At 29.4% G+C, this 25,753-nt stretch overlaps 1 protein-coding gene and 2 long non-coding RNA genes across 9 annotated transcripts; 1 reads left to right on the top strand and 2 right to left on the bottom strand.

Annotated features, from left to right (window-relative positions):
• Positions 1 to 786: 786 nt before the first annotated feature.
• On the bottom strand, positions 787 to 2,842 carry LOC122714051. Of its 3 annotated transcripts, none has more exons than XR_006346563.1 (4): positions 2,600 to 2,811; positions 2,389 to 2,517; positions 1,038 to 1,184; positions 787 to 927 (listed from the first exon to the last, which is right to left on the bottom strand). It is a non-coding gene; the product is annotated as an uncharacterized LOC122714051 (long non-coding RNA). The 3 variants fall into 3 exon arrangements; XR_006346564.1 differs by having other exon boundaries at positions 810 to 946; positions 2,600 to 2,838; XR_006346565.1 differs by having other exon boundaries at positions 832 to 946; positions 1,021 to 1,184; positions 2,600 to 2,842.
• LOC122714049 (probable G-protein coupled receptor B0563.6) lies at positions 858 to 25,753 on the top strand. 5 transcript variants are annotated; one of them, XM_043935044.1, is made up of 9 exons: positions 3,010 to 3,160; positions 3,567 to 3,759; positions 4,049 to 4,230; positions 8,941 to 9,297; positions 9,422 to 9,584; positions 23,258 to 23,407; positions 24,039 to 24,289; positions 24,512 to 24,799; positions 25,135 to 25,753. In XM_043935044.1, exons 5-9 carry the CDS (start codon positions 9,434 to 9,436, stop codon positions 25,399 to 25,401), a joined length of 1,107 nt encoding a protein of 368 aa, XP_043790979.1. In that variant the 5' UTR covers positions 3,010 to 3,160; positions 3,567 to 3,759; positions 4,049 to 4,230; positions 8,941 to 9,297; positions 9,422 to 9,433; the 3' UTR covers positions 25,402 to 25,753. The 5 variants fall into 5 exon arrangements, with proteins under 5 accessions (XP_043790976.1, XP_043790979.1, XP_043790975.1 ...); XM_043935040.1 differs by having other exon boundaries at positions 8,941 to 9,584; XM_043935041.1 differs by lacking the exons at positions 3,010 to 3,160; positions 3,567 to 3,759 and adding an exon at positions 858 to 980 and having other exon boundaries at positions 8,941 to 9,584.
• Positions 23,527 to 25,267, bottom strand: LOC122714052. The gene is made up of 3 exons (XR_006346566.1): positions 25,111 to 25,267; positions 24,561 to 24,740; positions 23,527 to 24,233 (listed from the first exon to the last, which is right to left on the bottom strand). It is a non-coding gene; the product is annotated as an uncharacterized LOC122714052 (long non-coding RNA).

Raw genomic sequence — 25,753 nt, 5'->3', positions numbered from 1 at the left:
GATATTTATATAATCTTGGCATAATCCTAATGATCATTTCAAACAAAATATTCAAGAAAAAATATTATCAAAAACTGTTTTCTCATTTATGATTTAAATTTTTGTGTATATAGATTAAATTCTCTTATATGTTATATTAAAAAAAGTATATCATTGATTCAGACGATAATAATCAATAAAAGTCTGAATTTTTCAACAAAGATGCTTTTTCAAGGCGAATGTTCAAAAACTACGATAACCTTTAGGATGGCTCATTCACTATTTCAGCTTCCATCTCCGATCCCGACAGCCTCGCATTAATAAGATGGTATTGGATCGTAAGCCACGAAGTAAACGTGTGAGTAATAAATTGTTCCACATAATCGTTTTAGTACAAGAGGATGGAAAGATGAGTTTCAAATTTTGTTTTATATTTTGTAATGAATTGCAGAAATTCTAGCAAATTCCTTCTTATTATTATTTTTTATAAATTCCAATTAATATCATTTTCCTTTCCTATAAAAATATTCCATGTAATAAATATTCCATATGTATAAATATATTTATTTTTAATCTAATCTTAAACAATGTAATATAATTTTAGTAATTATGATTAAAAAATTGTATATTTCAACAAATTTAAAAATTTAGATTAAATATTTCATGTATCATTGATAAAATCCTTGAAATTCTTTGCATTTAAATTCTATGTTAAATACATCCGTTATGTCATGTAACATCCTGGAGCATGCGTCGCGAAGTCCTCGGTATCCTGGCGTCCCGGCATCCAACCTACGAAACTCATCGCAAAACTTCAGTCTGCGACGCGACGCGCTTCAAACATCTTTTCGTTCGTTTTCATTTTTTTTGTCGAAATTCAAACTTCGAACGATTTATGCAGGACGTGATTCTATTTACTTTTGACAGTGTAATATTCATCTGTTTTATCTATTTATTTGATTTCAAACTATTAAAATATGTATAGAAATATGTTTCTAGAGGTACGTACGATAAAATCAAACGATATATAATCTTACATACCTCAACGATATACATACCTTACGATATATATGAAATCCTCGAATAATACGATTAATTGATTCCGTGTTATTCAAAATCATGTTATATGACTTAGAATCATATATATGTGATGATTCGTGTATTGAAAATCAGTAAATAAATTTCATTCTGATCCTGCTGATAACCTGAAATTCAAAAAAAAGTTATTGTTGATAACAGGAATAAATAATGATCTGAATATTTGTTAACACGTTTAACACTGTCAAATGTATCATCAAATCGGTACACAATAGTAAGCTCTTTCTGTTTAAATAAATTTTTACATGTAATCCCTTCACAAAAGTTTTTAAGATAATTCTAATAGGAAATATGATAAATCTGATAATAAAATTTTAATCAAATGTAAAAAATTTTTCTTAAAATTGTAAAAAATGAAGTACTGTGTTATTCAAGGATTACCACTTCTCGAATCACTTGTTGCCATTTCTCACTCCAAATATTATGTTTTTTAGTTAGAAAATATTGTTCATTTTATGTCAAATAAAAACTGTATTAAGTTTGAAAATTTTAAATAAATATTTTTATACATATAAATTGCGCTGTTTGAAGAAGGATCGCCGGAAAATTTTTTTTTGCTAGAAGAAAATTTGAGACACAAAATTAATATAATGACAAAAAATGAACAATATATTTTTTTATTTTTATCCGTCTTTTTTAATCTCGAAAGTAGTTGCATGATGCAAACACTTGATCTACATTCAATGGATAGTGTTTGCTAAATTATGAAAACACTAAAAGTGATAAGTAAAGTTACATATTTTTCGAACAAATTTGTAGCTGCTTATTAAGCATATTTGAAATTTAGATTAATTTCATGCGATTCAAATAAAATATACGAATCAGCAACTAACATTTATTACATTTAATTAGATTTATAAAAGTTTAGGTATCATTAATCAAAAATCTCAAAAGATTAGCAATTTATTTTTATAAAATTATCTAAGAATAAAAAAAATTCATATTTCATTGTACAGAATTGCAAATAACATAAATTGATATAATATTAAAATATAATAATATTGAATCACTATTTGAGGAATAATATTTAAATTTAAATATGACAATCATACAATTAATTCTTAAGTCGTAATTCTTAAGTTGTATCACTTTTCTAACAAGTATATGATATATATGATAACATATAAATACCAAATAATAAAAAAAATATAAATTTCTTACCATTCGTAAAGTACCGATATTTTAGGTTAATTAGATCAGTTATATTGAAAAAAATAAACAAACCATTTTACATCAAAAGCTTCTATAAGATGATGAATATAAAAAAATATAGCGAAAGTTAAATTGATATCTAATCACTGCGATACTAACATTGTTATAATAATTTCTAATGTTGTCTCACATGTCGTTATTTCATTATAATTGAAAGAGTACGAATTTGTTGTTTCAAGTCACGATTCTTCTTTGATCTTTATCCAATTCGTCAACTGCTTTTCCGATCTTTTGAAGAAAAAAAAGAAAAAAGAAAAGTTTATCGATTATGGAGGACAAGTCGACACTACGTGATCGTAGAATTTCTAACCTAATTTCTATCTTAATGTCCGTATGTTATCGATGATATACATTCTATTCGATGAAGTAACATAATTTTGGTACCGTTATTACTGATGCGTTTTGGTCCCATTTGAAATCTATTCACGAATCGACCATACCAGAGAAAAAAACAGAACGCGATCCCGTCAAACTTAAATTAAAAATGTTGCACACGAAACGTGCATCGAATAATTCAATCGAACGCGAATCAGATCGAATCGATTCGAACCATCTCGTTTGTTTCGATAATATCTCGGACACCGTAATGCAAATTACAGTAATATTCATGGTTATGAAAAAACTAAGAAAACTAAAATCGCGAATTTGACTCGAGAAATTTGTTCATATTATCGAAACTTATACGATAAAAATGGACTATTTTATTATATGTTGGTGTGTGTCTTTGCAGAACAAGGATAGTTTGCGATTTAGTTAAAGTTTTCGTGAAACTTTATGCTTTTGTGAAGTGCATTTAGATACATATATTGGAAGTCATTTTTTGGTTAAATAATTATTTGTTTAAATAAAGATTGAGAAAAATAAATAATAAGTAAGTAATAATAAATGAGAACGAATATTTTTATTTCCTTAAGTGATAGAATTTTTTTTTGAAATGATATTTAAATTAAAAAAAACTATTTTATATATTTTAATACTAATTCATACAAATACTTTTTTGAAATAAGTATTTTATTGAGATAAGAAAAATAATAATAATATTTCAAATAATAGTATTTCGAACAAACAATTTTGTAACTTTAACCTAAAAAAATTTTTTTATGAAATAAAATTTAAAATAAATGTTTGAATTTATAAATATGACACGATTATCAATTTATTTTAAATTTTAGATCTTGAAAATTTTGAGAATAAATATATATATATATATATTTATATGTATTTGAGACGTAATTGTATCACATTTTAACTCAATTTGGTTTATAATTTGATTTCAGTTTGGTATCTGGTGTTCTTGCATAAATCTCTATAGAAAAATAAAATAAAATAAAATAAAAACGATCCAGGGATTTCTGTTAATTTTCTTTCAGTCAATGCTTCAGAGGAAATCCTTGCGATTGACGCGGTTGATCGAATGTCAATGTGCTAATTTCGAAGATAATAATATTGATAAAAAATGAAATTTGAATTGTAACTATCATACATTAAGAAAAAAATCTTTTCGCTTTCTTAAACATAATTCTGTAATAATGCAAAATACAGTAAAGTTTTGAATTGAAAAGAATTCAGAACTTAACGCTATTCAGAATTTAACGCTTTATCACCCAATAAAAATTTTCAAACAAAATTTTGTTTAAAACACAAAGAAAGTGTTGAAACTTTAAGAACTCATTTTATTCATAATTATAATAATTTATTAAGTTTTACATAGACATAAATTTTCATTTAAACTATATTTTTCTGTTCGAATATTTTCAAGAATTATATGTCTAACTGTTGGCTGAATATATAATTGAACTGTTAACATTGTTGACACGGAGAATACGAAACACCGGAAATCAAGGGAATACTCTCACTAAGGTAGTTCTCGCCCACTGGTCTTTATAAACTTTGAACACAAGGAGCATAGTCAAACTGGAATATCATCAACAAATTTCCAAGGTAGAATCACTTTTTACATACAATTCAATTCTACAGAGTTTTATTCCATGACTTGAGATGATATCCTTTCTCCATGATATGTAATATTACAATGATCAATGAAAAAAGGAAGTCATAGTCATGAGGTAGATGTAATAAATTGCGAATAATGTTAAATAATTTAAGAATTTTTTTTATTTTTAAAGGCTCAAGGATTTTTTTCGATTTCGATATTATCTATAATTCCATCGAACGAAAATATATTTCGGAAAATACGTGTAGATTTTATTAATATTCTTTTTTTTTTTTTTTTTGCTAAAGTTACATTGGATAAAACTTGAAGACTGATATATCACTTAGTCGGTGGATATGTTTTCGTCTCGATAAATTCTCGAAAAGGATAGGAATGCATAATACAGGATCGGTATTAACGTCGCAGCTGTTGGCTAAACGCAAAAGCAAGATTTGTGGAGAAAAGTCGCGAGAATTCGTTACAGTTTTCTGTAGACACGGGTCATGCACATGGCTACACAAACTTTCTTCCACAACTTTGCACCCTGTATCAATTTTTTACTTGGACTTGGTTTCATATCAATCAAGATTCCCGATTTATTTAAACGTAATGAAGTACTAACGTAGATAATTTATTTTGTACAAACAAAGTTTCACTGCAAATTTCATCGAAAAGATGAAAATCTTTAGCAAAAACATCTCGAACAGATGAAATCATTTCTTTTCAGATTGAAGTTGTATATACTTATATTAGGCAATTTATAGATCATGATTTGATTTTAAAAATAGAAATTTCAATGAAATAAAGTGTATAATTTGATGTTGATTGATTGATTAAAAATTTCCTAAAACGTAGCTCAATGAAAACATTATTTCTCAAATAATTATTACATAAATTTTGGAGTTGTTACAATTTTTCCTTCTGTATTACAAGAAGAAATCTACTGAAACATATTCCATTAGAAGTGAGATTATTAATTTCATTTTGAAAATTAGATTCAATCTATTTTTATATATTATATATTATATATTTATCTATTTTATATCTATTATATATTATATCTATTTTATTTTATATCTATTATATATTTTAAATATATTATATTTCGTGCTATTATAATAGATTTTGTATTCATTGCCAAAAGAAAAATATGTCTCATATGAAACAGTTAAAGTTGCAGGCATTTACTTTCAATCCTATACAGATTACTTTCTAAATGATTACTTTCTAATGTGATTCTTTCTAAATATTTGTTACCTTATTATTATACTCTTGAAGAGTTAAAACGCGAATTTGACTAGTAAAATTTTCAGAAGTTGTTTTTTGGTAATGGAAATTAGATTGAGAATGAAAATTATTCTCGAAAAGTCAATCGTCTACTAGAATAATAATTCTAGGCGTATAATAACTCTGGGGTGTAATAATTGGAAGTTAGTAACTAAGGGTACGAATACATTTGAGAATAAAATTCTCGAGGGTTGTTCTTCAGCTACGTTGACAGTGAAAGTTACTGTTTGTCGGACTATTAATCTCAATGCAATGTCTATTTGCGGAAAATATTCTCAAAAACAACTCTCCAGAATTCCGCTCTCAAATGCATTCGTACTTTTTAAAAATTGCAGGAAAAGAATTTTCAACCCTTTCTGAACAATTTGGGTCATTAAACATCGAATTTCATTAAAATTCTATTATTAAATTTCTCAAAATAAGTTTTTAATTTTATTGAAAATAATTATAAATATTCCATATTTTTTTCAGATTCGAGAATGAAAGATCCAAATTATCTATAGCAAATTATTAAAAAAAAAAAAAAAAAAAATATGATTGTTTGCACGAAGAAAAAGAAGTTAAAGAACCAAAATTCAGAAGATTTTAATTAATTTAGAGAGTAAATTATTATTATTATCTCTTTTGCTTGTTACATAATTATTCTTTATTATTTGATGATATAATTCTCGACATTATATTATAATACATCATGCCATGTGTTAACTACGACATGCTTTATTTCCACGACTTATTTTAAACATAACGTCCGCTCTAATTCTCCATATGTAATAATATAGTGATTGCGTAAACACAAATAACCATTCGTATGACCAATGGTAGTCGATTCATAAGAAAATATATTTTCTCAAAGATTTAAACTATCACGTTTATCATACGTTATCGTATTTTACGTTACATTCATTGATCAGACAGTTTTATTTTTCTATAGCGTATAATATCGCTATTATTGTTCAACTATGACACTTTTTCTCATTCCTTCCACGGTTAACGATCATGTGAAATCAAGTTGAATGAAACATCACCTAATGGATATACAATAGAGACAAGGAAATGCTATCAAATTCATTTGTTACTCTTAAATTTTTGTTAAACTTTATGTTGAAACATTTTCTCGTAATACTCGATGAATAAAAATGAAATATGAGTAGGTTACGTTAGATAACTTTTGAACAATGAGTATTTTTATATTCAAAATCAGGATAGAATTCGAATGTTTTATAAATTATTTTATTTTTATAAATTAAAAGAGAATGTGAAAAAATTGCTGGTAATATTAGTAATATTTTCATATAATTAAATTAAAGAAAAGAAAAATAACTATCATTAGTATATAAAATTTAAATCAACAGATACATTAAAAAATGAATCAAGAAGTTCTATTAATTAAAAAGATAGAATTTTTCTAAATTTCTACTTGCTATTATTTTAAACAAAATTATATTAATTATCTTATCAAGAATTCAATTATTTCATCTGCAACTAATTCAATACTTTTATTTTGCTGCTACGTAGATATATAATATGGATTAATCAATGTTTAAATAAAAAAAAAACAAAACAAAAGTTAATTCATCCACAAAAGGATACGGCTCGAAGAAAAGATTGAAAAGCAGCAAGTGTTTGTATTGGTGTAAAGAGAAAAGTGGTACAAGAGATGAGAATTTTTATGAAATCCGCAAAAGATGTAAAGTTACGCCTCCCCCTTTGCTTTTCATATTTTATCTCTTCAACTCTCCCGACCGCGATGATACTTTCTGCGCTCTGCTTCGTCGGACTCGTTTCTCGCGCAAAATCTTCACCGCGTGGAAAACTCGCTCGTAAACGCTCGTGTGAAATATTTTTGAAACGCGCGTCTCGCCACCATAAATTAAAATATGAAAATACACGTGTAAAACTCGATTCAACAACATGTAGAAATGTGTGTGAAATAAACAAATGTACATAGTAACTTTAGGTTTATCTAGGGAATTTTCTCGATTAATATAGCAAGACTTTATTTGCGCAAAAAGACACTATATAATCACGAAATGGGGAGTAAATTGATTGGTATGAATTATATTTGAAAGCAAAATTGTCGAAAATTGTTCTTAAGAATTATTTTTATCTATAATGATCAATAAACTATAAATTATGAGCTAAGATACCTGAACTATAGCATATTTATATTATATTTATATTTATATTATATTAGCATATTTATAAGTTATCAAGATACTTTGATCGATTTCTAGTAATAATATTTAAATTTGATCAAATGATAAAAAATCAAATCATGTATAAACTAATGCAAAACTAATTATTAAACGTTTATTATCTTCTCATGTAGTCGATATATTAAAAACTATAATTATGTGTTATAACGAAAACTGATATCTATAAATTAATTTTATAAATATCAAGATTTAATCCATTTATAGTGATACAATTTGTAGTAATAATAAATTATTTCTTATTACGTAGGAATATATATTTGAAAGTAAAATTGTCGAGAGTTAACTTTCACAATGAACATTAAATTGAGATTGAAAATTACTATGTGTTACGGATGTGAATACGAATATAATTGCTAAGAATTAATCTCGAAGAATTATATTTTAATGAAGATTTATAGTTATATTTTTGGATAGCCACTCTGAATGTAATTTTTGATAAATATTCTTTAGATTAACTTGTAAGAATTTTACAAGTTACTCAAATGGAGCAACATAACTTTATATCTAAACTGCATTTCCATTCTCATTCCTTCAATTTGCCACGCACGTTGTGCATTCCACAATCGAGATATATCCTAGATTTTCTTACGGAAAACTTTGTTATTACAGGGAAACGTGAATTATATCCGTTTCCATCTGGCACTGCCACTTCTTCTTTCCTCGTTACCTCGATTCTCTTGCAGCAATGCGAAACTATAAATCTTTTATCGATATTTGCATAATTTTGATACAGTCAGTTACACACATGTACATTCAACTAAAAAAAATGTTAACAAAATAATAGTTATAAAAACAAGTTTTATAAGAATTTTTACGAATATACAAAGCATAATAAAGATGTTAATATATTCGTTATTTTTAGAGGATCGATTCTCAAGAAACAAATTAGTTCTCACGAATATATTAATATTTTGTATGCAATACAGTTTATTTTTTATCAATTAAATATCAGTTCCAGAGATTAAAATCATTTCTTAAGTTTCCAATATTTTTTTCCTTTTTTAAAAATACGACTTTCTAATGGTACATCTAAAATATATAAAATATTCAGAATATTTTTAATTATTATTCTCTCTATTATTTTGTTCTAAAAAATATTTCTCCTATGTTATACAGTTTTTTTCTACACTTTACACAAACTTTTGTTACAATCGTAACGTAAGATAACACACGAAGATTTTTTTTTCTTAATCGAAAAATATTCTTTGCTTTCAGGTGAGCACGAGAGAATTCGGTGGAGGATAGAAAATGGCGGCATACAAGTTATCCGGAAGGGCTCGTTCAGATTCCTCGGTGAAATAGGGAGGAACGAATTATCGTATCGTATCGATAAGCCTCGAAGGATAATCAAGCACGAGACGTGTCTTGACTTTTCGAGTGTTCAAGAAACCCGTAATGAACACCGGTTCATCGTTACACCTGTTGCATCGCAAACTACTTCCCCCGTGATCCCCTTCGCTCGAAATTCTTCGATCGATCGAAAGAAACATCCAATGGCGGACGAAAGTTAGGACGAAAGCTGACAGCTTAATTCATGGAACAAGCGATGCTCCAAGTTTCGATCCACGGAATGTAAGATGAAATGAACGATTTAATCGAACGATCTGGGGCAAGAGAGAGGAAAAGAGCGCGTGAGGGGGAGAGAGAGAACAAGATGATCGACGGAGTGAATGTGACAGAGACATGTCGTTTACAGGAAGATCTCCAAATGGAGGATCCTCGAATACCGTCGTTGAAACGAATCAGCTACGGCATTGTTCTGCCTACCATCTGTTGCTTTGGCATCGTTGGAAATATTTTAAATCTGATAGTCCTTACCAGGCGCAACATGCGAGGAACCGCTTACATCTACATGAGGGGTAAGTAGTAGAAAACAAAAAAAGAGGAAAGTAAATATAAAAAGATCTCTGATTTTTTTAATCAAGATTAAAAAGTTATTAACCTAATTTAAACAAAAAAATCTCGAAGCTAGGAATTAAATAAGTTTTTATTTGACGTCAATTGATTTGTGTTCAAATTTGATTCAAAGTTTAATTTCATCTCAAATCAAAATTAAATAAAAATTCATTTAATGACTTGCATTGGATTTCGACTATTTTTCTTAATGACCTATCAGTTGTTTTGTAGCAATAAATCTGATTAAAACTATCATAATTGATCTAATTAAATAAATAATGTAGATCGTTTCGAAGAAAAATTTTAATTAATAATTTATTAATGAACAACATTATTCAGAATGATATCTTTGACAATTAAAAAATTATATTAAGAAAATGACCAAGATCAAAGAATGGTACATCTTTTTCTAAATAATTACCAGAAAAGGAAATAGAATTACAGGATCTATATGAACGTTTCAAGAAATTATAATTTGTAAAAGGAGCGTAATTATCGTCAAAGCGGTTGTAACTCTTAAAAGGAGAAGAAAAAAAAGAGAGGAAGAGAGAGATCGTTACTAAACCAGGAATCTTGAAACAATTTTATTTCGTGTTTAAGCGATATTGGAAGAGGAAAGTGATATTAATCTTGGTACGATGGACCATCTAAACAACTGTTAAAATCCACAATTTGCATTCTGTTAAAGGAAATTAAAGGAAAGATTGTAACTCTTACTGTTTATAATCGATAGAAGAAATGAGGTGAGAGATTTGCCAAATGGAACGGTGATTTTATTGTTTTGACATTCGGCCAAAGTAATAACGTCATGGTTAGCGGATAATTCTGAAATAGCTCTACACTATATTAAACTTTCGTTTCGCAATTGGCGTATATATTTAGCTTATCAGTTGTATGCAATATTTGTGTCGTTACGCTTCTTGTTAACATTTATTTAACAAAATGTCTAATAAGATCTCTAAGTATAATATCGTTTTCTTAGTGAATTTTTCTTTGTTAGATGTTAAAAAAATTGATCCTAATGATATCTAATGGATTTGAAACCTAATGAAATCTAATCTATTTGAAAACTAATGGAATTTAATCTAATCTAACTTAATCTGATAAGTTTTGGGCACAGATGAATTGATAGTTTATGAGGTATTTAATGTTATAAAATATCTGATTGAAATTTAAGCCAATAATAAATTATCTACATCTTTCCTCTACAGTATTTTAGACATTCCACTACAGAATATAAAGAAAAAAAAATGTATTATAGCTTTGTGATTTCAAGTATAAAAAGTACAAGTACAAAAATCCAACACTAAAAATAATTAAATATAATTAAAAAAGAAATTATTAAAATATAAAAATAAATTTTAAAATTCTTTTTCATATGAAATTTAAATAATTCTACAAAGATAATTTTTAATCTATCTTTAATCTTAATTAAATATCTCATAAACTGTTAATCATCTCTCCTTAAAATCGAATAAATATATATCAATTATACTTGTAAATCGTTGCCTTCTTGCAAATCTTAACGAAAATTAATTTCAAATGTTTTTCCATTTCCCGAAAGATTGCCCTTAGTCGTTGTATCGGATGTATCGGGCCCACACTCATTTCCGGTGAGACAAAGTCGGTACATTAGGAGGAAATTACAGGGCAATTCAATTTCGGTAATTTCTATCACTATGTTTCTATTACTTTGTTCTCTCAACTCGATGCTCGAATACTGAATTCTATAGTTAGAAATGTGACACATTTATATAATAATTTCAATCAATAAAACAAATTATTGGAAGAGCTAATCAAACTAAATTTGCATTTCAATTCTTAGATGTTGATGAATCATTAATTTGTGTTATGGAAAATCGAGTAAACATTCGCGAATTATCATGCAATAATTATACAGAATGAGGAATAGAACTCTGATTTTAATGATCTTGAAATATGTTGCAGAAAAATATGTTGAAGATCATTATTCTGAAATTTTGATTTTTTAGATTACCAATATATATATTCTAATGCTAAGTGTTTATTAAGATTTCTTTTTAAATTAAAATGGTATTTATGGTATTAGGAATATATATTGTAAGAATATGGAACTTTAGTCAATGATTTCAACAAGAAAAACGTAAACAAGAAATATCCATATAACACAAAGATGTTGAATTAACAAATGAATTAGCAAATACTATTTTCTTAATTTCGTTCCAAAACTGCACGTACAAATCGACCAAAATAAAAATTATTTCAGAAGCATTGTTATAACGCAAGAGATATAAAATAATTGGTCGAAATATTATGTCGTTTTAAACTACGATCCATGAAAACATATTTCAAGATCGAATTGAAATAATGTATTCAAATAATCAAACTCGAATCCCAATATCTTGAAAGCGAAAGAAACTTTTCTGCTTGCGCGTCGCAAGATCGAGAAATTATCTTTCTTCTTTTGAAAATTACCGCAGAGTTTCGATCGAATCAAGTGAAATCGATCGAAGAAGAAGAAGAAGAAGCACCAATCAAACGCGATATCGATACCCATATGGGAGCGAATTTTCCGCGCTCCACTTCCGGATGCAAAAAATTCCATCAAGTTTCCCCTCTTGATTGCTTTAAAAGAAGGAAATTAAGAAAAAAGCATCTAACAGTATCCTCTTTAGATTTCGAAAAAAAAAAGAAAATCTCAAAAATTTGTACTCGTTTTGTTACTTTCAGTTCTTCTGATAATTTATATTCACTATCCTTCGATTTCTCCTGGCTTCCAAGATTCGATAACGGTTAATGGGTGATCATCTTTGCTTTTTCCCTCGCTAAACGGTTATAACGCCCCTTGGTCTATTTATCATTTCTTTTTTCCTCTCGTTCGAATTCATTTTTCATACCCTTTCATGAATTTTCTCTCTCTCTCTTTCTCTCTCTTTCCTTTTCATCCCTTGATCGATATCCTCCTCGTCTTTTCGGTGGTATATACATATAGATGATATTGAAGTTTGGTTCAGTCCTTAATTCCCTTAAGGGGACTACTAAACTTTGTTAATTGATTTGTCTGAAAATGAAATTAGCGAATTAATATTAATTTATACTCTGCCAATTCTGGTAAAGATTATGTATTTATCGACGATCCTTGATTATGGTTAATAAAAATCAAACAATTATTATAATATACATATATATTTCTTTGAATCAATTATATCCAATGATGAATTACAATTCTTTGCGAATTCTAATCGAGCTTTTGAAACATTATAATCATACACCTATAAAAAAAAAGTGTAATTTAATTTTCCAATCATAAAATTATTATATATTATAAAAAATATTATTATTATAAATCTTGCAATTGCAATTAACCGCTTTTTAAATGATCTTGTAATCACAGTGTGCAAATATGCGTGGTTTACACGCATGTAAATTTTAAACGATGCGAATCAGTTAAAGGGCAGAAGGGGAAGGGAGGGGAGGAAATGGTTGGCAAATGAGATGGAACTCACTAGTAGGAAGCCACTAGGTGGTCGATCTATCGATATGCACAGGATGTAGAACAGGCTGTGGGTGACCGAGGATCAGGATGGGGGTCGAACTAAAAGGACGTGCCTTTGAGCGTGGAAATATTGCGAATCCTGGGGTATTGGGGCGGAAGAATTTGTGCGTAAGGAAATGCAATTTGAGACGTGCTTGGAAACGGCGAAAGCTATGGTCCAATGTGACGTATACGTATAAAACGGTGTGTACATATCTGTATATATATATATATATATTCGAGTGTGACAAAGATACGTGACGCACGATTTCGATGAATCTTTATCTATACCACGTGTCAACTACATTCCATTGAATTCTCACCACCAGAATCCCATTCGAATTTATTTAATCCGTCTTAAACAAATCATCACAATGTTTTGAATACATTTTATGTTTAATCCAATTTCTTTCGATCGATTGAAAATACACGAAATATTTTTAATTGGAAGTCAGTGTATACTTAATAATATGAGCGGCTCAAGCTTCGTTCACACGGACTATTTTGAAATTACGTTGAATGTGTAATTGTTTGTGGACGGTCAAAAAATTGATTAAAAAGTAATTTGAAATCAGAGTTTCAAAGGTAAAGGATAAAAGTAATCGATCTACTGCTACTTGTGAGTAGAGTATATAATAAAAAAAGCAACGACAATGTTTCTTCCACGAAATTCATTTTGATATTAAACTTGTGGTACGGTTTTTTTTGTCGTCGATACTAAAAAGTGGTTACGTAATTGATTCTATCCATGTATCCAATGTTCTATACATGGGCAGAACAAAAATTCTAACCTCTTCTAAACTAATTGATTGAGGAAAATCTTATATCCTTTAATACATCCTTTTTGAAGGTAATGTAATAATGCATCGACATGTAAAATATGTAATTCGTTAAAAAGGAATGAGATATCTTTACTTTTTATATAGGATAAAAAGGTTTTTACCAATTATTTATCTGTCTATATAATATACAATTAATACGAAATCAGGACGATAATATTTTTAAAATTCCTAGATATAAAAGGATTAAGATATTAAAATTAATTTGTAAAAATCACTTTGAAAAAAATAACATAATCTACATATCTATATTCATGAATTAAAAACGCAATTCATAGATCATTATCGATCGATCAATGTTACACAATATTAAAAGTAACTGCAAAATATAAGTTCAAAAATGTTTGCCTAATGTAAACGCAGTTTGAGGCCTCCACGCGACCGACATTTCAAACGACTCGACAGAAATAACTTATCAGAAAAACTTAAAATACAAAATGGAGATCACGATTCTCCGTGTATGCGATCACACGAAATCTCTATATTCCTTTTCGATCAGAAATTGTTAATCGCGTTTCAGCTTCGTTTTCCACGGTCTGATTTCCAAAAGGATCTCCTAAATTGATTCCTTTCTCATTTTGCGCGGACACCTGTATTTCGAAACGGGGGGATCGAATTAGGTGGATCACGGGACGCGTAGAGGAGAAGTTGTTCGCCCGTGCAACTTTCGCATCCATCGAAAGGGAATCGGAAAAAAAAGGGAAGAAAAAAAAAAACTGGATCAGGTTTCAGATTATGCAAATTATACTACCTCCTGGATAATAATATAGGAATCGTGCAATTCACGATTTCGATTTTCCTCTTACATTTTGACTCCATATGTGACGTAGTCGAGAGGATTCGATATTCGAGATGATATCGAAACGTTCGTGAAATGAAATTTGAAATCGATATGATGTGTGTGTTAAATGTTCTATCGTCTTAAATCACGAACGAATCGTTTGAACAAAGATCACGCTACAATAATTTATTGAATTATCTGTCTTGATACGATGTGCTCGTAAATTCAAAATAATCTTGTTTCTTTTTTTTCAAATTTCTAATGATTAGAGGTATTATTTTGAAATTTCAAGTCACCCTTACTTGTCTCTCGTCGAAACAATTTTCCATATTTTTTTGATTTGATTCGAGCTCTATTAATCAGAATCAGAATCAGAATCGGTGCATGTTTTAATAAAAAGAAGAAGAAGAAGAAGAAAAAAAAGGAGGGATGAAACTCTCGTTAACTCGAAAAAATTCTCGAGAATTCTTATATTAACTAGACTCCAAGAAGTCTTCTAATCTGAGAGAAACGAAGGGCGCTAAGCTAGTTGAACTATACTTCTCCACTCACTACTTTGCGGTTTTTCCTTCTCTGGAATCCCATTAGATTCTTCCAGAAAATTGAGTACGTGTCCTTGCGATTCCGGCAAAAAATCCTTGCTTCGACAAACTTTCTGCCTTGATATCCGTTTGAAGGTCGGTTCATCGATCGATTTCCTCGGTTTTTATCTCATACGAATCTTACACCTTTTCTCCTGATGAAATGATTTGCATTACAATATTCTTTGCTTAATTTCAAACGTTAATATTAATATTTTGTCTATTTTCTTTATTTTATAAGATAAGATTGTCCATAAAATTTGATGAATGTTACGTTCTCGTTCTCTCCATACTATTCAAAAAACGTGTATACGTGTATGTGTGTGTTTATACATGTTACCCATAAGTTGTGTTGAGAGTTTAAAAAAATCTCTAATTTTCTTCAAACAAAAAAATTAATTTATACAACTTTATACAACAAAAATTTATTTATATAGATATTCCACATGCAAAGGATTAAATTTGTAGATAAAAAGGAAACGGAATGGTGGACCTTTAAAAAGTTTGATTTCCTTACGTGTGCAGAGATCTTTCGAATCGATAACTTTCGAATCCAACCATCGCCTCCTTCGAAACGAAAATACGGCGCCCGTTCGAGTGCGAAAATTGGTAAACATCCTTCTCAGGTTCAACCATTCCATCTTGCTCGATTCTCGTTCCCATCGGTCCACTGCGTTTAATGAAATTCAATATGGCGGCAAGTGGTATATCAGAGCATTACACCGTTACCGATAGATATTCATTCTAGGTTCCCATTTTGTTTTGTTTTGATTATAAGAAAGCGATCATAATGCGTCCTTATTCTCGATCATAAATGGATTCCATTAATCCCTTTATCGGGGAAAATTGAATTTTCAAACGCTTATCGGCGCCGCCTCGAAATAATCAGTTATATTCAAAATCGTTTATCTCGATAAATGTTTGTTTCCTTGTTTGTTCGAACGATTTATGTGTTAAGGCGAATTTACATTTGTACACTTTGGACATTGCATCATAGATGATTTATTTACAACGAAAATTGGAATATTCAATCAAATGATTGCTTTAATATAATTGAATTCATTTCACTGTTTCTTTTTTTTTTTTTAAATATTAGTAAACGAAATAAAATAATAAAACGTTCGTGGTTGTATGATTTAATTGACAATCTTTAAGACCTCCGATTATTAATAATACAAATCAATGGAAAATATTTTATCCTATTTTATTATATATCGTTTTAAATGCAACATGGAAACAATAATCACTTCCTCATATTTTTCATTGCAAAAGGATCATTTAATAACATCCAACGAATATTTTCCCATAAAGAATATAATAAATCTATGCTCGGTGTATCATCCTCTCTCTCTCTTCTCACGCAAAGAAAATTTAGGCGACATTCACGAGCACCATCCTCGAGCATCTTGACAACATTACTATGGAAGGTAAAGGAAACGGAAGGGCGGAAGAATTTCGCCTGCGGCGAGAACGTGGTCCGGAAAAGCGAAACCGGTCGACGATGGAAGTTTGTTATGGGAACGAGCATTCTATTAAGAGAAAAGCAATGTTTCGCACGAGGCCGGAAGTCTCGAGGGTACTACGCAAAGTAAGACCGAGTCGGTAAATTTTATAAAAGAGCCCTACTATTTGCTCTTATTTTCTTGACAATGAATATAATTATTTCCAAATTCACGATCAACGTGTGTGATTTTATCGTCACGTATTAATTATTAATTATTTGTTCATAGTAGGATTATTGCACAAACAAGATTTTAAAATTTTGTTAATGAAGCCAATAATTTTTGGATCTCAAGATTCTTGGCTCATAATTAGGCAGAGATAGGATAGTCTTTACTGCAGATTCTCTTTCCCCCTCTTTTCTATCGATTAGGAGAACATTTCGAATTATTTCTGTTCCCAACAGATAAGATAAGTTTCGATGGTGTTTTGCAATAAAGAGGCCATCAAGTTGGCGAAAGTTTGTCGTATGATTCTGTTCGTGAATCGTGTCGAATGTACGATTCCACCGACCATTTTGGCCATTGCGATAGTTTGTGATAAAGTGGGTCAGTTGTTTCGTGGTAACGTTCTGTCATTGTGCGAAATGAATGAGAATATAAAAAAATTGATCAAAATTCGTCGACTACTCGTCTCGTATCAAATATTTTTTCAACACTTGATAATGAATTTTTCGAATATTCGATTTTCTAAATGATAAATTACATCATTATGATTGTTTTTCCAATCATATCATGTTCATTTCATCGATGGAAATGGATTTTAATGGTTTAAATATGCCTTAGATAAAATTTGTTTTATTCTTTTAAATATCGCAATGTAATCGTAGTATCATGATAATCACATTCTGTAAATTTTTTATAAATACATGAACATCCATAGATTAGTTGTGATTTTGAAAAGATTGGCAAATTAATTTTATTTACATAGAAAATTGTATGATTTCCAACATTTATTTATTTCAACGTGCTCGCATCAATAATTAAGGCTATCTATCTTGCCTTTTATATGATTGACTTGTACTACTTATCCTGTCCGAACATATAATTGATAAGCTATTTAAAAAATTGAGAATCTATTCTACTTGAAAAATGATCCATATTACTTATCTTATCCGACTATATTACTTAATTTTATTTAAACATATTGAAAATTTATATCTTGATCGTATACACGCTTAATATTCTCATTAACTTTGCTTTAGAAATATTTGAGACAGACGCGTCGATAAAATAGATTTATAAGAGAGAGAGAGAGAGAACGTAGATAAGATCGTTAAGGCGGTCCAGACTGTTTTAACAGAATGCAATGAACGTTCTTATTGTGTGTACATTCATGTCTAAAAATAGAATATCATATTCACTTTATTTTAAAAATATCCAGAGAGACGCGTCGATACAGTAGATTTATAAAAGTGAGAAAATCAAAGTGACGGATAGATGGAGAAAAAAAAAAGAAAAACGTAGGTAAGATCGTTAAAACGGTCTAGTTCGGTTTAACAGAACGCAATGGATGTTCATTTAGGGCATCAAGCGGAATTTGCATGACATCGAGAGGGAAGAGGATAAGAAAGGACGTGGCGAGAAGAGTGAAAAGGATAAAGCGGGAGACGCCATTGCGTTTTCCTCGGTGGCTAAGTAGATTCAGTGGCCCCGATCTTAAGTTTCGTCCTCGGTATCTTAGAATAACGAGAAGAACGAACGCTCTCCTTTTTCTCGTGTTCACTTAGCTTTTTCGCCTTGTCTATTTCGTCTCTCGTGCTTTCTCCACTTTCTTCTCTGCATTTACAAACTTTCTGATTTTAACCAAGCTAAAAATCTTCGATTTTGCTGACGAGGATTTCATCTCTGACCGGAGCAGAGAAACAGAATTCGAAAATCAGAAAACTTCAAAATATTCAATTCAACATTGATCGAACATTCGATTTTAATTTTTTTAAGTAGATTTAGTGCAAATTTTATAGTTTAAAAAATTAAAGTTGACTTTATGTAATCTTTAACTCCAAGTTAGATATTTATAGAAGAATTATTAATAATGCATAATATGTCTTCGTAAGAATAATAACTTCGTAAGAACTTTCTTATTCGTAGTCACTCTTTCCTCGAAAGATACTTCACTGTATAAAAATATATATTTGCATAAAAATTCTCGATAACACTAGCGATTAGTTATGCTTAATTTAGCTGGAATTCTCCATGTCGTTAATTATTATCCATGTATTTTTTTTAACTTTCATACTTTGCTCTTCCTTCTGTTGCTTTTCGAGTTCTCTCCTCGGCTAATCAAATTCGAGTTTGATCACATTCGAAGCTCGTCATCGTATCAAGGATAAAAAGTCGAAGGATCAGGCAAACTTTCTTATTTTTTTAAAAAATAGCTCAGATTATTGCTGTCAATATATACAGTAAATACGTGTGAATAAATATAAAATCAAATTGACAAAATGAATTATAAAAGAAGATGTTCACTTCAGTATTGTTTGGATTTCCATTTTTGGAATTTTGAGAGAAAATTTTCTTTCTTTCTTTCTTTCTTTCATTGTAAAACTGAATGAATGTTTTCTGTATTCTAACACTCGATTCTGTTTTCTAGGTAACATCCTTGCGATCTGTTCTTTTATTTTCATAGCCTGAAAATTTCGCTTCCTGTCACGAGAAACTTCGTCCTCGTTCTTTTGAAAGACCGATCAAACTTAGGAACTTCTTTGTCTTTCACTTTCCATCCGATTCTTTCCTTTTTCCATGTTCAATCGATTGATTCTTGACAATCTTGGCAGAATAAATATAAAACGAGCAAGTATATTAAATTTCAGAAAAATTTCACATGCTATGTCTTTTCCAATAAAAAATGTGAATAAAAATTTTTGCTCCCAAAATTTCGATTTTGTATCAGGGAAATATAATCCGAGAGGAGGTGAAAATTGCGAATTTTTTTTTAGGAATTTCGAAAATATTTTCCCGAAAACCTCATTTAAATACTTGTAACATGAAAAAGCATATCACGTTTATTCTCTACCCTGTCTGTGACATCAGCTCGACGACTGAGATTCTATGCATTATCAACATTCTTGCTGTATTAACGACCACTTTGCAAAAATTCTTTACAATATACGTAACCACGTTGGAATATTATTCACAGAGAATTATGCGTGGGGAGGTGAAAAAACATCGTTTAATTTGCTTACATGGTTGGTCAGCATTCTAAAGCACCGTAAATTTTTCACGTGTTCGTACTGCGATTCTATTATATTATACTATCACACATATACGAAGTACAAAATAGACCTAACATTCAATTTATTTTTTCGTCTCTTATCTTGGAGGAACTAGAATTTTTTTACATTTTAGTGTCATTTTCAACGTTATAGATTCGGTTCAGAATGAGATTGCAATGTTAGTGAACGTTGAAAGTGAAATTAAATGGAATATCTTGAAAACCTGTATAAAATACGTATTGCATTTTATATATGATTATATTTATATAAACTATTATGAAACAAGTAGTTGAAATAGTGAAACATATTTGTAAAAAATATTTTTTTAATTACAAAAAAAGTTAGGATTAAAACTAAAATTTTATTTTATTTTGATATTATTATTTTAAAATATTGTTACGCAAATTATTTATAATTTATTTGTGCATTTTATTAGATTTTTATTTATAATTTATTTTTGAATAAAAGTTTAATTAATATATCTTGTTTGTAATTACGCGCCAAGAACGAGTATAGACAAGGAGAACAAATAGTGGAAGAAGGATAGAAATAATAAAAATTAGACAATCAGCGCCATCTCTAGAGTGCCGTAAATGAAACATATAGACAAGGAAAACAAATAATAGAAGAAAGATAGAGATAGTGTAAGAATTGGCTATCAACGCCATCTCTTGAATTCTTTGGAAGAAAAATGTTATTGACACTTAAAAGATGGCGTTAGTTTTCAATTTTTCTTAGTCTGGTTATTTATCTTACCTTGCTTTAAAAGAAATATAATCTTTATTCACGAATTTGCATCATAAAAATATATTGCACGATTGATCTTCTCTTATATCTAATATAGACTTATGCTAATAGGATAATTCTTACTTAATTTCTATTCTTTTCCCTATTATTTATTTTATCTATGTCTATTTGTCTAAGATTTTCTACATATAACTCTTATTATAAGAGATAAATATACAAAAGATAAATATCTTTAGAATTAAGAAAATTGTTAAAAAAATAATTTATAAAATTTATAAAATTTATAAAATAACAACTGCAAATAAGTAAGTATGCAAATGATAAGTATTTCACAGATAAGTATATTTGTCCAATAAAGTTATTAACTTATACTCCTCGGTTGATCAAATGATTGATCTGTACTACAAACATTGATTAAATACTAATATTCGATTATCTTTTGAATCTGAGATATTTGGACAAAAACAAACGTTTTCAAAAGATTTTTTTGCATCGATATTTATTAATTTGAAATAATTTAAAAGTTTTTCAATATATGATATTGAATAAAACAATAAAAAATCCATAATCCAATATAATATAATGAATAATACATAGAGTGTTAATCTATTCATGAATACATCTTCAAAGATCAATTCTAAAGATTAAAACAAATAAAATATTGATTGAAACTTATTTACCAAGTTATAATTGAAGTTGAGCATATTAGACGAAACGAGATAGAGTGAAATAACTCTATCTTTGTCACATCTCTCTTCGCGCTTTGTCTCCATCTCTTTTCATCTAACTAAAACTTAAATTATTTACAATTTAATAAATAAACCATTTTTATATACCAACTTTTATATTTATTTTGGTCTCCAAAGATATCTTATGAATATATTAACACTTTATACGCACAAATATTAATGTAACCATAACCGAAGTAATTCAAGAAGTTTGTAAAAAAAAAAAAAAAATTGAAAACTAAATTTTATCTTTAAATAAATTTGTATAATTATTTATATTAAAATTCTTTTTATTCGTTCAACTTTTTCCAAGATTAAATTCTGACTTAAGCTAGATGTGAAACAAACTTGAAAGAATTTATTTTCTAAAAGTATAAAACTGAAGAATATACGATCAATTGTGAACTAAACAATTTACAACCTAAAAATTTGAATAAACAATCGATAAAATAATTTTTTTTTATTTGATAAGCGAGGAGAAGAATCGAAAGTTTTATTTTTCGTTCCAAATAAGAAACTTGCAAGTAATAAACTTAATTCAAGTATCTATTTTATGATCTACCTAAAACTAAGACACAATACGATACCTTATGATGCCAATAAAGTTGTAGCTGCAGTCCAGTCTAGATGGACAAAACATCTAAAAGAAGTTTAACATAAATTTAAACTTTGTATGTACTAGTAAAGTTCAGTAGAAACTGACTTTAAAGTCACGTCTCTGTATAAAAGGTCAACCGTGCAATCATCCTATAGACGAAATTCGATGAAAATACTACCTTTAGAAATATCAAAAATTGAAAATTATTCTCAGATTTATAAAATATAAAAAAATCTATGAAATTCTATCATCAATTGAAATATTTGTTAAACAAGATTCATATATTACGAGTGTTTCTATTTACTGTTTTGATTGACATTTTTTTTGTATCATAATTTTGTTACAAATAACCGTGTTATAAGAGAGCTGATTGTATAAGAAAAATAAACAATTTTTTTATGAAGATGGTCTGATTTTGAGGGGACATAACTCGATCATTCGTATAAGTAGGATAGCCTGCTTAAAGAAAGAGTGAGAAACTCAATTTCGACTACAGCGCCACGTGGTTTGAAATCGAAGTGAATAGAAATCGCTGCAAATTCGAGCAAATTAGTCCTTATTGGAATTCGATAGCGATAAGTTTTCGTTAAACAGTTTAAAAATTATTGTATTTTTCGTAATATCATAATGTTTCTGTCTTTTAATATTGTAGTGTTTCTAAAAATTTTTATAAAATTAATTTTGTTAAAATGTGGGATGTTTATTATTAACTTTTTTTTTTAACGAATAAATCATTTCTGTGATGATGAATTTTTCATATATGAAATACCCGCCATTTATTTCTTCTTGGATCGTCTCGATATCGGCATCAGATCCACGATTAATATTTTATTTTTCCGCAAATTGGACTTTTCAACGAGAAAAATAATTTCCACGAAGATTTGAATATCAATATTTATTTCAAAGTCAAATATTTTTTATCTAATAATGTGAATATCGAAATTCTGTGAAAAATTAATAAAATTTACTAAACTTTTACTCGCGTTATGCGATAAAAGCACAAGTAATTTAATATTGAACATAAAATGTGTTGGATATTAAAGTAACTATATCTATATGTAGGTTATGTGACATTTTATGTTCATATCTTGTTTTATGAAAATTTTAGTTAATAAAAAAATAATTCTCTTGCAGGTTACTCGGCAGCAGCGCTGCTCGCGCTTCTTTTCTGTATCCCTTTTGACATGAGGGTTCTTATCCATAAAGAGACAGGCAGATGGAGCAGTTGGATACAAGCTTTCTATCACACTCACCTCGAGCTCTTCTTGGGGAATGGTTGTTTGGGTAAGACAGTTTTTGAAATATTCCATTAATTAAATTTTTTCAATTTTATTTTCTTCTTTCCAATCATAGACAATAGAATAGACTAGACATAGACTAGAATAAGTGAAGGATTCAAAAAGTTTTGCAGTTATCTGATAATACTAAATCTTACTATGTACATGTTTACATATGTGCTTCTGGATAGCACATCCTATGACTCTCAATGTTTCTTGATAATAAAAAGATAAAATACTTTTTACTTATGTACAACTAAATTCAAAGAAATATACCTCTTTCTAATGACAATGAATCAAATTCGACTTTACAAGGAAAAGTACTTATGATACTTTTTCATCCTTATAGTAGAATATGATAGTTTGATCTGATTTAACCTGTATAATGATATTTTATTAAACAAAGTTGCACTTGTAACTTAATTATTTTAATTATTATATAAGTGTATATATATATATGCATATTTTAAAATAAATTTTTCAAGTGCATATAAATCACGAGTATTGAATGTAAGATTAGAAATACACAGAGCTTCTACTACATCAAAAAAGAGAAAAAATTATTAAATATCAGTAAACTTCTAATGGAAGAATTATATTATACAAGAATATATATACAGAAAGAATACTTTTTCCAGGAGTTGGAGTTATGATGCTGCTAGCTTTGACAGTGGAACGTTACGTTAGCGTTTGTCGGCCTGGACAGCACACTCGTCCACTCTGTGGCCCTCCGCATTTAACCGTGGCGCTTATTCCCCTCGCCACGTTCCTAGTTTATCTGCCAAATGTGTTCCGGGAAGAAGTAGCGACTTGCCTCCCAGCGCTTGGTGAACCTATTATTTATCAGAAGAGGGAGAATCACTTCTATCTCGACTCGTTGTTTTATCAAGTAATCAAAACCAAATCAATGTTATTTCGAATTGAAAATCTTGGAGAAAGATGAGGCAGATTCATTTTTTGACTTATTACGTGTGTAGTTATATTACAATGATATAATATATATATATATATATTGAATGTATTAATTTGAATATAAATGAATCTATCACTCTTCCATGAGATCCTCAATTTCTTTCAGAATTTAAAAATTTTCGACTCTTTTTCTACGTAGGTGTACAAAGTGGTATTGGAAATCGTTTTCAAAGTAGCACCGACGATACTTTTGGCTGGTTTCAATCTTCGAATAATGGTGGTCTATCGACGATCCTGCGAACGTCGTCGACGGATGACACTGTCCAGGACGACGAGCAACGATGAAGATTCGAGAACGTTCGCGGAAGAAAAAAGGCTCGTGCTTCTTTTAGGGAGTACCAGTATCTTGTTCCTCGTCTGCGTTAGCCCTATGGTAATTCTCAATGTTACATTGAGGGAAAGCAATCTCAGTCACTATCCTTACCAGGTAATTATCTCAAGTATCATTCTCCCCTTCTTAATTGAAATATTCTATCCAACATTTATTTAATTTTTCAAAATACTTATATTATGCTCTTATGATTATTATTTTTTATTAAGACGCAAAATACGATTATGAAATAAAATTATAATATAAAATTAATCCACAAAGTAAAATTGCTAGAAGAAACAAAATAAAATAAATAGAATATCATTAATCACTTAATAATTATTGGAGCAACTCTTAAAACTTCTTCAGTTAAAGATAACAAATCTGTTCATAATGCCTTCTAATCTATTCATTAAGAAACCGATTACTTTTATCTCGATCCCGTCTTACAGGTGTTTCGCGCCCTGGCCAATCTGTTGGAGGTAACGAATTATTCGATCACATTCTACATTTACTGCCTGTTCTCGGAAGATTTCCGAAACACCTTGATCCGCACTCTGCAGTGGCCTTGGAGGAAGAGCAACCAGGGAGGAAGAGGACTTCCGATGAAGCGTTCCTCCGTGGCCAAGCCGACAACCACCATTACCACCACCACCACCAGCACACCACCGACCACCGCTGTTGCGACTCCTGGTCATTTAGCGCGCGCCAGCGTTTAAATCCATTTTCCCCCTCCCCAATCGAGATCCTACGAAAATCCGCGAACATAACCGAATTCGGCCGATCGTAAATTTCGAATGCGGTACGTGTAATCTGATCCCAGTTCACCGAACAGGGGAGAGTTGCATAATGCGTACCGATCTTCTAAATCGTATCTCTGCTTTTATGTGGCCGGATGTGGTGCCCTCTGGAGAGCTCTGTATATAACTAGTGATACCAAATGTAAGAAGGAATTAGACGATTAAATTAAATGATAATTATAATTCAATGGACACTTACTGAGGGGGGAAAGAAAGGTAAGACTGATGTGCAATTTTTATCGATTGTGTATAATGATTATTAACATTGTAA

Source organism: Apis laboriosa, unplaced genomic scaffold (assembly GCF_014066325.1).
Source record: "Apis laboriosa isolate Shangri-la unplaced genomic scaffold, ASM1406632v1 scaffold279_cov145, whole genome shotgun sequence".
NCBI lineage: Eukaryota > Metazoa > Arthropoda > Insecta > Hymenoptera > Apidae > Apis > Apis laboriosa.
Note: the sequence above shows the minus strand (reverse complement) of the source record. Positions and strands in the feature narration are given on the sequence as shown.

Coding starts and splice junctions, on each gene's coding strand:
- LOC122714049 (XM_043935041.1), top strand. CDS start 9,308: ATGAACGATTTAATCGAACGATCTGGGGCAAGAGAGAGGAAAAGAGCG. Junction 9,585..23,257: donor CGCTTACATCTACATGAGGG/GTAAGTAGTAGA, acceptor ATTCTCTTGCAG/GTTACTCGGCAGCAGCGCTG. Junction 24,290..24,511: donor TCGACTCGTTGTTTTATCAA/GTAATCAAAACC, acceptor TTTTCTACGTAG/GTGTACAAAGTGGTATTGGA.